This window comes from Gigantopelta aegis, chromosome 15, assembly GCF_016097555.1.
Source record: "Gigantopelta aegis isolate Gae_Host chromosome 15, Gae_host_genome, whole genome shotgun sequence".
NCBI classification, from domain to species: Eukaryota; Metazoa; Mollusca; class Gastropoda; order Neomphalida; family Peltospiridae; genus Gigantopelta; species Gigantopelta aegis.
This window is the reverse complement of record NC_054713.1, coordinates 9,107,725-9,121,908: the sequence shown is the minus strand read 5'-3', so window position 1 is coordinate 9,121,908 and position 14,184 is coordinate 9,107,725. Positions and strand designations below refer to the sequence as shown.

Sequence of the window (14,184 nt, the reverse complement as noted above, 5' to 3'; positions counted from 1 at the left end):
CTTAATTAAACTGGCTCGAAAAATTGTTTGTGACAAACAAACCCAATGACAAGCTTCCCCAGTCCAGATTTAAGTATTTCATCAATCGGAATCCTTAATAAGATGTCGCAGGGTATAAAACCAATAACACTAATCCGTAATCCGTCGACCCGGGGTCAATTGAAAACCACTATTGTCAGCAATTACCTTGCGCTAACAGAGGCGGTGGGTTCCATTCTATGAAGTAATCGGGGGACTTAGTCTCGCAAACCGCGGGTGACACAACCACCGGCTTTCAAAGTCCCGTTAAAAGTTGAATCATGGGACGACCTGCTGGCTGTAGACAGACAATTTAATAACTTACGTGGATCTTCTGTGTAGCAGCAGGTTTTTAACGGTCTGCTGTGATTGACGGATCCGTCTCATGAAGCTGTCAAGCGTTTAAGCCAGATTGAGAGTAGTGTGGTGTGACTCTGTTGGGACTACAATAACTCTATAAGATAACGGGGGTATATCTCCCAACGCTTTCATAGTCTTTTCAGATGTATATAGTCCTAACCCTATGTAATCCGATTGAGTTCCAGTGTGCAGGATCTGTATTACTGATGCCCTTGTGTCGTTAACGTTTAGCATGTCGGTGAGGAGGAGGTTTTTGAATGTTTGATAAAAAGAGTATTTTTTGGGTCTTGCAATCTTTGCTGAATTGCAATGCTAAAAGGTTAAAACAAAACTTATTAAGTTACTTATACAATTGTGTAAAATTTAATTTGTATGTTTTAATGTTGTTGTTTTTTAAGGTTGTGTATTATACAAATGGTTTTATTTTGATTAGGGCTTCTAGATTATGGTAGCCCCACTCCAATGGCTAGTGATATTCAGTGTTGGGCTAGTAAATAACTACTATTGCCATGCCAGACAGGGCTTCTAGATTATGGTAGCCCCACTCCAATGGCTAGTGATATTCAGTGTTGGGCTAGTAAATAACTACTATTGCCATGCCAGACAGGGCTTCTAGATTATGGTAGCCCCACTCCCATGGCTAGTGATATTCAGTGTTGGGCTAGTAAATAACTACTATTGCCATGCCATACAGGGCATTTCTAGATTATGGTTCGGCCCCACTCCCCTGATGGCTAGTGGCTAGTGATATTCAGTGTTGGGCTAGTAAATAAATAACTTGCTATTGCCATGCCAGGAACAGGGCTTCTAGATTATGGTAGCCCCACTCCATGGCTAGTGTATATCAATGTTGGGCTAGTAAATAACTACTATTGCCATGCCAGACAGGGCTTCTATATTATGGTAGCCCCACTCCATTGGCTAGTGATATTCAATGTTGGGCTAGTAAATAACTACTATTGCCATGCCAGACAGGGCTTCTAGATTATGGTAGCCCACTCCCATGGCTAGTGATATTTCAGTGTTGGGCTAGTAAATAACTACTATTGCCATGCCAGACAGGGCTTCTAGATTATGGTAGCCCCCACTCCAATGGCTAGTGATATTCAATGTTGGGCTAGTAAAATAACTACTATTGCCATGCCAGACAGGGATTCTAGATTATGGTAGCCCCACTCCCATGGGCTAGTGATATTCAATGTTGGGCTAGTTTAAATAACTACTATTGCCATGCCAGACAGGGCTTCTAGATTATGGTAGCCCCACTCCAATGGCTAGTGATATTCAATGTTGGGGCTAGTAAAATAACTACTATTGCCATGCCAGACAGGGGCTCTAGATTATGGTAGCCCCACTCCCATGGCTAGTGATATTCAATGTTGGGCTAGTAAATAACTACTATTGCCATGCCAGACAGGGTTCTTCTAGATTATGGTAGCCCCACTCCAATGGCTAGTGATATTCAAGTTGGGCTAGTAAATAACTATACTATGCCATGCACAGACAGGGCTTTAGATTATGGTAGCCCCACTCCCATGGCTAGTGATATTCAATGTTGGGCTAGTAAATAACTACTATTGCCATGCCAGACAGGGCTTCTAGATTATGGTAGCCCCACTCCAATGGCTAGTGATATTCAATGTTGGGCTAGTAAATAACTACTATTGCCATGCCAGACAGGGCTTCTAGATTATGGTAGCCCCACTCCCATGGCTAGTGATATTCAATGTTGGGCTAGTAAATAACTACTATTGCCATGCCCAATGGCTAGTGAAAAAAAAAAAAGAGTTGTTAAATGCTGCATTTATTATGTAAATATGAATATCCTGCCCCCAACCCCTCCAATCTTAGTGTTTTTAATCGCTATCTCCCTGTTTAGGTGGCATATCTGATTATTACTATTATTTAGTAAAATTGTATTAACTTAAAAGTAAAATAGGGCTAGTGAATTTTAATTATGGCTGGTAAATTTTTTAAATCACAGATCCCATGGTTATTGGATTTTTAAAAAATTCTAGAATCCCTCTTTTAATAGAGAGGGACTTGAACACAGTGAAACCCCTGTAAATCGGACACCCACGGGATTAAGTAAAATGTCCAGTTTTAAAGGGTATCTGGTTTAGAGAGGTTCTCGTCTGGTTTTCAGGTAATTCCAGTTTACTGACGTTCCAGTTTACCGACGTTCCTGTTTACTGACGTTCTGGTTTTGAGGTTTTAATTTGTATTTTAGTCTCCTTTTTGTGTTAAATGTCAGGGTTAAAAATTTAATGATAAAATGTTAAGCATGGAGACAACAAATAAAAGATTTTTTTTTTTTTTGAATTATCGTAGTTTGCAATTTCGTGTTCCTATCATGTTTTAGCGATATTACACAAATAATTTGCTAAAGAGGGGTCATCAAGGTTTTTTTTGTTTCAGTAATTTTAATACATGAGACAGCTGGATAAATTTTTCATTCTATTTTGTTGGAAGTGAGATTTGATAATTACACATTAATATTACCAACATGGTTAAAAATATCTTGGTACATATCAAAGTCCCACTAGAATGACAATTGAATATTATTTCACCCGGGACATAAACATCATATGAAATGGAAGCTTGTTTAATATCCTGTAATTACTGAATTGGAACGTCTTAAAAAACCTTTAAATGTATTTAAGATGTTTAATAGTGATTTATTTAAATAGGTTCTATTTAAATAGGTGTATTAGTTTGTTTTTGAAAAGTGTAATATTATTTTTAGTCATAATAAATTGCTGGATGAAAATTACAGGATATAAAAGTTTGAGTTGAAATCAGAGTAGTTTTATTATTCTGTAATGTTCTAGGTAATTTTAGTTTAACTGTTTTGAATGCTTAAATTGATAATTATGTCATTGATATTTACCTCCAAGATGGAAAATAATAAGAAAAACCTTCAAACTATCTTTTGTCATACACAAAGAAAGTTACAATTTGTCAGTATGATATATTTAATAATTATTAATTCACTAAAAGATGAATACCATTACTGGTACCAGTAATATTATTATTTATAGTGTAATTTCCCCAATTATAGTTTTAAACTGTCTTAAATACCAGAATTAAGGAAAATATTTAAATACATGTACCGGTATGTAAAATATAACTAATAATGTCACTGTAAATTACTTTATAAGATTCGTTACTAATACTGACACAGACCGTGTAAAAGATTAAGCAATATGTTATCAGATTGTATCACCTTTTGTGCTGGAAAACCATGTGAAATGTTGTTTAAATATTTTTTAAAATCATAGTAAAAGAAGCAAAAATAATTATACAAAACATAAATCATGTCACTTTAAATTAATTTATTTCATTGTATTTATTTAAGTGACAATCTCAAAATGTTTGTTCTGAAAAAAGTAAAATATTCTTTACAAGCTAATACAAGTAAATAAGTAAATAAATAAATATAATAATATTATAATAATAATAATAATAATAATAATTAAAAAAAAAACAAAAAAAAAAAACAAAAAAACAAAAACAAACATGTCACAAACAAAATACAAGTGCATAATATTGTGTGATAATGGCACTTTAAATAACACTTCTAGTACTTTATTTCTATTAAGTAAGTTGGGGTTTATGTTCTGGAAAAAAACCTTGTGAAATTATTATCTCTTTGACATTTGAGAAGACGACTTCTCAGCCTTTGTTGGTGAAATGGGGTACTTGTCATATCCTTGTAATTGACGCAGTAAATACGACAATTATGAGTCACAACCCAAGTCCATTTACACAGCATTACATTAAGCTTTTTTATATATATATGTATATACGTATATGTATATATATATATTATATATATATATATATGTATATGGATCAGTTTATATATTTCTGACATGGCTGTTATGAGTGACTGTGGATTGCACATAACACATGGCCAAATAGTATATATTATTCACTGTACCGACTTAAATGAACTCGATTAAATCGTACTCTCGACAGAGAGACATGTCTCGGTTGATTAACTCTTTTTTTGTCAAAGGAGATAAGTCGTCTGTAGTGTATGTGTAGTCGAAATGGAAGCTATGTGTGTTTGTGAACATTGATCACATGTTAGTCACTGGAGTGAGAAAATAATTTCCTTTCTAGCATAAATATTATTTGGGTGGCATACCAACGTTAAGTTTGTTGCTGGTGTTTGTTTTATTTGTTGTTTTGCTTGTATTTTGTTGGGTTTTTTGTCCTTTTTGCCTTGAGTGTTGTTTATAAAGCAAAGAGAAGGTAGATGTGTTTTTTTACAAAATTTAAAACAAGAGGATATTCCAAAAAGGGAAATATATGTTCATGGCATGCTGACAAATAGATGTAAGGGCAAATGAATGGATGGATGGATGGATGGATGGATGAATAAATGGATAAATGGACGAAGGAACTGAGGAATAATTTTATGATTTATTTTAATTTTTTATGCATTTCATAATTTTATCATTATATTTATTAGCCGTGTAAAATATCGTCCTTATGTTTTCTTCTCTCTTTCAGTGATAACGACTTCCCGCGAGAGAGTGAAGGTTTAGACGGTGAATTCAAATGTGACGAGTGCCCCAAATCTTTTCAGTGGAAGTCAAATCTTATCAGACACCAGGTATGTACAGTGATAAAACTCCAGTCGAAAACGTTAGAGGGGTTCGATTTAGTCTCGTTGGTAGAGCATTTGCCTGGCGTGTTTGGTTAGAAGGATCCCCCCCCCCCCCCCCCCCCCCCCCCCACACACACACACACACACACACTCAGTTGACCCATTCTCTGACTGAGTTTGTTTTCCCCCCCTATCCTAATCAGTGCATAACAAGTGGTATATTTATATTATTACAAGAGTCTTTGTCACTAATGTCTGGGCGGGACGTAGCCCAGTGGTAAAGCATTTGATGTTGTTGATGTTATCTCCCTCTCTCCTCCCTCTCTCCTATCTCGAGGCAAGAGCGAGGAAAGATGTCCGAGCCCAGAAGAGAGCTCTCGAGAGATGGAGATAGAGAGACCTAGATGCCGCACTTCTAAGATCCTAACACAACAAACTCGCCCCCCTAAACCCATCCCCCCAGCCCTAGAGCTTTATTGATCTCTTATTCCCTCCCTCCAGACCTCCCCACCAAGTTCTTCCTCCCCCTTCGAACCTCCCCTGAAAATCCAAGTCGAAATCATCCCCTAGTCCCTCCACTCCTTCTGAGTATCTATCTAACCGCTCTATCTATATCTCTCATATAGCTCCCTAGCAAACTCCGGGATAGGGTAGTGAGAGAGATATAAAAAAAAAAATCTCTAAGTACATCTCTCTCTGCCTCTCTCCTCTCTCCCTACTCTCTCTCTCCCTCCCTCCCTATGATCTCTCTCTCCTCTCTCTCTATCTCTCTCCTCTTAGTCCTGTCGGTCTGTCTGTCTTCTCCCTCCCTCTCCCTCTCTCTCCCTCCTCCCCCCTGTCCCCTCTCGATCTCCCTTCCTCTCCTCCTCTATCCTCTCATCCCCCCCCTTTCTCGTCTCTCCCCCCTCTGGACTTCTCTCTCTGCTCGTCCTCTCTCCTGTTTCCCCTCTTTCCCTCTCTAGCTCCCCACTCTTGCTCTGTCCATCTATCCCTCTCTCCTTTCTCTCTCTCTCTCTCTCTCGCTCTCTCTCTCTCCATCTCAAACTCCGCTCTCCTCTGTCTAGGAGTCACTCTCCCTCCCTCACTCGTCTAGACTCTGTCTCTCTCCCTCCCTCCGGACTCTCTCTCTTTCTCCCTTTTTCCTCTCTCTCTGGAGATCTCTCTCTCTCTCTTCTTCCCGCTGATGCATATCCCTCTCCCTCTCTCTCTCTCTCTCTCTCTCTGCCCTCTCTCTCTCTCCTCTCTCTCTGCTCTCCGACCTCTCTCTCTCTCTCTCTCTTCTCCCTCTCTCTTCTCTCTCTCCTCTCTCTCTCTCTCTCTGCTCTCTCTCGCCTCTCCTCTCTCCTCCCTCTCTCTCCCTCTGTCTGTCTCTCTCTCTCGCCCTCTCTCTCTCTCTCTCTCTCTCTCCCTCTCCTCTCTCCGCTCCCTCTCGCTCTCTCCCTCCCGATCCCCTCCTCTCTCCCCCCCTCTCTCCTCTCTCTCTCTCCCCCTCTCTCTCTCTCTCTCTCTCTCTCTCTCCTCTCTCTCTCTCTCTCTGATTTAAGATGATTTATTGCAATTTAAACATATAAAAACATTTTTTTTACCAATTTTTAATTTTAATTAATTCAAATTTTTCTCTCCGTCTGCAGATTGCCCACAACATCGGCAAACGTTTTCCGTGCGAGAACTGCGACAAGATCTTCACGGACCCCAGCAACCTGCAGCGCCACATCCGATCTCAGCACGTGGGCGCTCGCTGCCACGCGTGTTCCGACTGCGGCAAGACGTTTGCGACGTCGAGCGGCCTCAAGCAGCACCAGCACATCCACAGCACGGTGAAGCCGTTCCAGTGTGAGGTGTGTCTCAAGTCGTACACCCAGTTCTCCAACCTGTGCCGGCACAAACGCATGCACGCCGACTGCCGCCAGCAGATCAAGTGCAAGGACTGCGGCCAGGCCTTCTCCACGGTTACCTCCCTTAGCAAGCACAAGCGCTTCTGCGAGGGGGCACTGAGGAACGGGATGAGGATGTGCTACAGCGCCGATAAGATGACACCGATGTCGCTGTCTCTCTCCCCCGGGGGCCAGCAGGCCTCCCTCAACTCTAGTCTCGTCGGGTTGTATGGTTCCCGGCCTCCGTTTCCGTTCTACCCGGCGTTCGGGTCACCGTTTCCTGGTCTCCATGGAGGACCATTGCCGGGCATTCTTGGGCCATCGCCCATGGCAAGCATGCTTACACCGGAGAAAAAGTTATCACCGGACGCACAGAGCATGAGTTCATCATCGGAAAAGGATGAGAAGAGACGCGACGTGTTGTTGCCCGACGGGTCGACGGAGATATGTCGGAGATGAGTACGGGAAGTGACCTTGACATTAGTTCGACGTCGGATGTCGAGAGTGACTGTGGTCTGAAAGCGAGGCGAGACTCCCTGGAGCCGGGCGAGATCCGGCCGACATTTCCGCGAAGAATCTCCCCAATGTGCCACAACAACAACAGCAGCATTCTAACAGCATCCTCACCAGTCACCCCACCGCTGTCCCTGAGACAGGAAGTCCCGTTTGACCTGTCCAAGAAGACCCCGTCTCCTCAACTGGAAACCGGATCCCGGGACGAGCTTCCTCTCGACCTGAGCAAGAAACGAGTCGTGGTGACGCCGGTCGAGACGCCGCGGAAGACTCACATCTACGGCGAGGTGGTCCTGCCGTCACCGCCGGTGATGGTCCCCGAAGCGAAGACGCCCTTCCACCACTCTGGCGTACCCGTTCCCGAGCCCCTTCCTGATGGAGTCAATGTTCCGCATGGATAAAGAGAAGATGCAGGCCTTGCACGACCTCAACAAGTTCATGCCCATCCCACGCTTCCCGGTGGGTGGACCCGTCTTCCCCGGGATGAATCCCTTTGGCATGATGCACCCCGACGCCATGGTCGGCGACAAGACCATGTCCCCGATCACCAAGATGGACAAGCTGCCCGACCAGTACCCGTTCTCGGCTGGCGGGAACAAGATGAAGGAGCGGTACGCCTGCAAGTTCTGCGGGAAGATCTTCCCGCGCTCGGCCAACCTGACGCGGCACCTCCGCACCCACACTGGCGAACAGCCGTATAAATGTAAATACTGCGAGCGGTCATTCAGCATCTCGTCGAACCTCCAGCGCCACGTGCGGAACATCCACAACAAGGAGAAACCCTTCAAGTGCCCGCTCTGCGACCGCTGTTTCGGCCAGCAGACGAACCTCGACCGGCACTTGAAGAAACACGAGTCGGAAGGGTCGAACGTCATCGACTCGCCCGTTAACGAACTTGAAGAAAAAGATGAGTCGTACTTCTCTGAGATTCGTAACTTCTTGGGGGGAAAGACCGCGTCGCAGGACGGAAACGCGGAGAACGAGGAAACGTGTGATAACCGAATGGACATGAGTGAGACGAATGTACCGCAAGGTTCACCTGTTGTCAATGACGATGATGAAGATGTCGCGGTGGATGATGTTGATGATGATGTAGACGCCGATGCCGAGGTTTCGGCAGCGTGTGTTGTTGGTGGTGGTGATGGACAGATCAAACAGGAGGCGAAATTTCACGATAACAATAACGAAGACGACCAAAAATCGCCCGTTGCCTTTCTGCCAAATGGTTTCCATAGAGACGATACTACCGCTGCCATTAATAAACCAGGATATGAAATGAAGACAAGTTATGCCCCCTTGGCGTGTTTAACATAAGACAGTTGAACCTCTGTAAATGAGACTTTCTTGTTGTTGTGTACAAATATTTTCTTAACGAAACCAACATTCTGAAACTGACATTCTGAAACTGTCGGTTGCAGCTAGTTGAAGTGGGACCAATTATGATGACCAATTATGTTGACATTATGTGAGAGAAGGAAAACATTAATCAATAACTCAAGTCTCTGCTGCAAGTCCATGCAGGGCCATACCTAGTATAAACTAGGGTGGGGTGAGGTGAGGGGGTGGGCAGTAAAAAAATGATCAGTCTGTTAATATAGGGTCTTCTTTGTGTAGACAAAACATGCACTTTTAAACGAAAACAGGCACATTTTCGTCTTATTTTTTTTTATTGACAGCTGTCCCCTCCCCCCCCCCCCCCAACACTGTTAAGTACTGCCCTGCTATTGAGACATTATTTACTAATGTTTCAACTGTGGTAGCTAGAACACTAGGGTGGTTTTGAAAGTAATATAACAGAGGCCCAGGGTCCATAGGAACCCATCGGTTTTATGATTTTCGTCTATGCTACATTTCTGCAATTAGCTGTATTTCTTATAAAATAGGTGTTTCACAAACGAAATCTATAACACATCCTTGCTAGTCATTTCCATATATGTAAAGTTAAAAGGTCAGGAGGGCGAGCATCTTAACATTATGCAAATGTGATGCGACAGAAGACAATGTGACGAGTGAAATTGTTCGCAAGTGCTCACCCTCCTGAACACGCCCCGTGTTAGGTTTTAACCATTTAGTAAATAGTTTACCTCGGTTTGCAGCAGGGCCTTGAGTTTGTGTATTGTCTGAATGAAAATAATGTTTGTTGTTTGTATACTGAACAGTATATAGTGTTATTTTCTGTTACACAGACGTGACTAGTCAAATCGATATAGATTTAACGTGAAAACAGTGAACACTAAAACCAGTTGAGCCGATTTCACATGTATGTGTTTTTTTGTAACTCCAGGGTGATAACTGAAAAACTTGTATTATTGTCTGAAATCCAGAACTATTGTCTGAAATCCATGATTATTGTCTGAACTCCATGATTATTGTCTGAAATCCAGGTTTATTATATAGGATTTAATATATCTGAAATCCAGAATTATTGTCTGAAATCCACAATTATGTTCAGAAATCCACAATTATTGTCTGAAATCCACAAGTATTGTCTGAAATCCACAATTATGTTCAGAAATCCATGATTAATGACTGAAATCCACAATTATTGTCTGAAATCCCAGATTTTTGTGTCAAATCCAGAATTATTGTAACTTTTATCATTTGAGCTAATGTAATGATAGCTGTTTGAAGTATTTGAATGACGCTTTATTGTAGTGAGTTTTAGCCTGAAGAGAAATGTACATACCGTGTATATTTCAAGTTTTGTAATCTGTGTGACTTAGCCTTTAATAGGTCACCTGCCCTGTGTAAAAGACATGTGAAATCAGCCCAACTGTGAGTGTTAATTTCATGTGATGTAAAATGTACATGTACATGTACATTTGTTCATGAGGGAGAAATGTGTCTCAGTGGTTAAGTCAACGTGCTTACGGTTGTAGATATATTTATATTACTTTTTTTGTAATTTTGATTTCTTTTTTTAACAGTTTATACTTAATAGATTTCATTCCCTATATTTTACACTTGGGGTCCTTGTTGTTGTTATTTGTGTACATAGTTTGTCGATTTCGTGTTCAGCTGTGATTGCTGAGAGGGAGACATTGATTTCAAAGAAATGTATTAAGAAATAGATACTAGGAAGTGTAATAAAATACACAAAGAAATGTATAACTAAAGAGAGGGAAAAAAGTCATTGAAATGTAAAATTAAAAAGATAAAAGAAATGTACAAAGCATTGTGCAATTTGTTTTGCAGATTTTTCGTGGATTGTCCATAGTAAACGAAATGAAATTGAATTGATAACAGCCAAATACATCCAGTGTTTAATTCTAGAATATTGTTTAATAATTGACAAGTGTAAACTTGACATTAAATACTTGCTTTAATTTCTTAGATAAGCATTTACATATACAATGTATTAAAACAAAAATCGGCTTGAATTAGAAAAGTAAAACAGTTATTTAAATGTTTTTATTAATTATTATTATTTTTGTTTTGTTTTGTGATCAAGTGTAATATTATATGTATTACATCTATTTGGGACCCTGTCTCTGATCTCAGCTGATATATTATAGCAAACTGTGGCATATGGTAATAGATACACACAAACCAAACACGGAGCATACTTTTTGATATGCTGCCAATTTCACCGTTACTTTAACATATTTTATATATATATATATGTGACGTCATTATTAGTTGAAGACTGGGGTATGTTCAGGGAGAAGAGCGCTTGCGAACAAATTGACTGGTTTCCACCGTATCCTATCCAGTCATACCCATTTCAAATTAGGTGCCAAAAAAACCCCAGTCTAGCGTGTGACCGTGAGCGCTCGGCTTTTTGAACATGTCTCGGTATTACGTGATCGTAGCTAAGACGTTACATATACGTGATCGTAGCTAAGACGTTATGTAAATGCCTGTATGCTGGTTCTTATGATAGACCGACCGGTGGTTTAGTCCTGGAAGCCACGGCTATGTTGGTTTGTTTTGTTTTCACGTTTGACAAATAGTTCATGAGATTTTTGGGTTTGGTTTTTGCGTTTGAGCTAGTTAAATCTCTTTTTTTAAATCTTTTTCTTCTTTTTTTTTCAATTTAGATTTAGAAATTTGATATTCGTAGATTGAAGAATTGTAAAAATTAACATACATCTCTAGATTGAAAACATTAAAAAAATAAATCCACAAGATTTTTTTTCTAAGTCCACGTCTTTTGCAATTAACACAAATTTGGAGTTAAAAAAAAAGAAAATACACACACATTACATAGGAAGACATTCTCTTTACAACTGTTGCTTACAGAATTATTAAATGACAAGTCGTCCTTTATTTTGAAATGTTAGTCAAATTACCAATGAAAAAAGAAAGAAAAAAGAAGACGTGTTTTATTAAAATCTGCTATTAATATTTAAAATACTCTAAACTTTTTTAAATAGCTGTAAAACACGCACGCACACACGTGTATATGTTATGGGGTGTTTTTCTTGAGATGTATTCTTGCTATTATGTTTACATCAGCATCAGTTACATCATAACCAAACTAGCATTTAAAACAAAACAAAACGAAACTAACTATCTGATGATTGTTGTAAATTGGAACTAACTGTACGGAATGTAGCTTCAAAGAATATGCGTTAATATCATGTATAATTTTGATCTCACTCGATCAAGCTTCCACGCATGGACGAAGTCAGTTTATAATAACTGGTAGATTATAATGTGTAACCCTGACAAGCTTGTATTATCATTCAATTTGTAATTATGACGCCATGCTAGTACTGACATAACAACTACTCTTATTTATTTTAGTTATTTTGTGTTGACCTGTCTTGAACAAGGCGGAAAGTACTTCATGTTCCATATCCACGGAAACAGTATTACATTAAAAACAAAAAAAATGGACAAAATTTTATCTGTCTCATATTATTCCCGAGTATTTTGTTTTTGTCTCAATATGTTTTTGTATTGATATAAATTTTGCAAGTCATTACTGATAATAAATCGAAGCCCGTGCTTATAAATCCATTACAGTCGAGCCTCGTAAAATCTGAACCATTTTATGAATATCTGTGTGGGGTTGACATGGCATTTAAATTCTCCAGACTTTGTTAAAGCTACAAATTTAGACTTTAGAGTTTATAATGAGCATAAATCTACAGGCACGGCGGAAGCAAATAGACATGCGGGATGGGGGGGGGGGGGGGGGGGGGGGGGTTGACTCAGATAGAGGGCGCAAAGCAAAGTTTCAAGGGGGTTTGTGGGTAGGGTCTATGCTCCCTTGTAAAAATAGTAAAACTTGATGTCCTGAAATGCAATTTCCTGCACTCTACAAGTAAAATTCATCTCTGCCTTAAGATTTACTACCAATAATATTTTTGATTCAGAATTATTGGAGGGGTTAGAGCCCCATCCCCCCAACCCCGCCCCTGCTCCGTTGTGCCTGATCTTGGTCTTACAGAGCGTTACTCGCAATCTTGGCAAATACTTGTCTGTAAAATGTAGCATTTATGCTGTTGGGATAGCATCAATGTGGACTCGGACCGGAACTCGGGCTCTGAGCTCTGTTGACAAGCCCATATACCCCAAAGGTTTCAGGCACATCCGTCCCAGGTCCGATCTCTGGCCAGGTCAATTAGCTGACATGGGACGGATCGAGGCATCAACGTAGCTAAACCTTTTCGAGGACTCCCTAAATATAACTGTATTACCTATCCGGCTTGAATCTTGACAAATGTCTTCTAAAACCAACACAGATTGCAGGACATGAATTATACCACGCGTTTACTTGCCATTGATGACTTGTTGTTACATATAAAACTATTTATTAATGTATCCATTCGATTCATTACGTAGAACCACGTTACGTGTGCTAGTGTCTCAAAAACTAGTCCCTTATGTTTGTTTTATTATCTTGTATTTGTTTTTGAAAGCATTTAAAAATATACATAAATTTCTATATGTATGAATATTATTGCAAATGGAAAAAAATGAAAAAGTCCCAAGAGTTCTTAAACTGTTTGAAATCCATGTCCGACTCGTATGAACTATAACAGAATGCTGTCTGTATATCCGTTTGTATGTATGTACTTCTCACCCCCAAACTCACACACGTTTTGTTTTCACGATCCAATAGTTGAGTAAAACAAAAACATGATGACTTTGTGATTCTAATTATTATTTTTGTTTGGTAGCCAGGTACGAAATACAATGTTAACAAATGTTTCCAAACATTGACGTTCACTTATTTATCTGTTTGGCCAAAATATGTGGTGTGCATTTAATAATTTGTTAGAATGAAACCGCAAGGTTTTAGTGTTTCAATTCATATTTTGTATTTCATTCTCCATGAAACTCATGTATCGGTTAAAACAGCATTACAAAATAAATTAATTTATTGTCATTACAATTTGTTTTCTATTTTATTTATAAATCATATCATGGCTATTAAAACTATACCGGTGGGTGGGGGAGAGAAGCTAGGGTGTGTGGGGAGGGATAAAGAAAAAAAAAATATATATATTCTTTTTTCTTTTTTTAGGGGGTGGGGGGCAAATTATTTGGGAGGGAGAAAAGGGATGTTGGGTCTTTTGAAAATATTGTTTAAAAGTAAAATTGTGCCTGCCCCTTTCCGTGACCTGAATTACAAAACCATGACCAGTTGGCCGAAAAGAGGGGACCCAATTTAATATTATTACTTTTTATTGAGGGGGTGCGTGGCGGTAGCGATGTGTGGTCTGTTGAAAATATTGTAGAAAAGTGCAATTGCGTCTCCTCATTCTGTAACCTGAATTACAAAACCGTTAATATAGGCCAATACAAAATCGTATTTCTGCACAAGGCAATCTAAAAGGTATTTGACAA

The 14,184-nt window shown here is 39.8% G+C and overlaps 1 protein-coding gene across 1 annotated transcript in view; it reads left to right on the top strand.

The window, feature by feature from the left end:
• LOC121390328 (MDS1 and EVI1 complex locus protein EVI1-A-like) overlaps nt 1–13,723 on the top strand; it is a 77,090-nt gene extending 63,367 nt beyond the window's left edge. The window contains 4 exon segments of the mRNA XM_041522116.1: nt 4,859–5,002; nt 6,628–7,309; nt 7,312–7,715; nt 7,717–13,723. Of these exon segments, the coding sequence (XP_041378050.1) occupies nt 4,859–5,002; nt 6,628–7,309; nt 7,312–7,715; nt 7,717–8,697 (2,211 nt within the window). The 3' untranslated portion in view covers nt 8,698–13,723.
• Nucleotides 13,724–14,184: the final 461 nt, after the last annotated feature.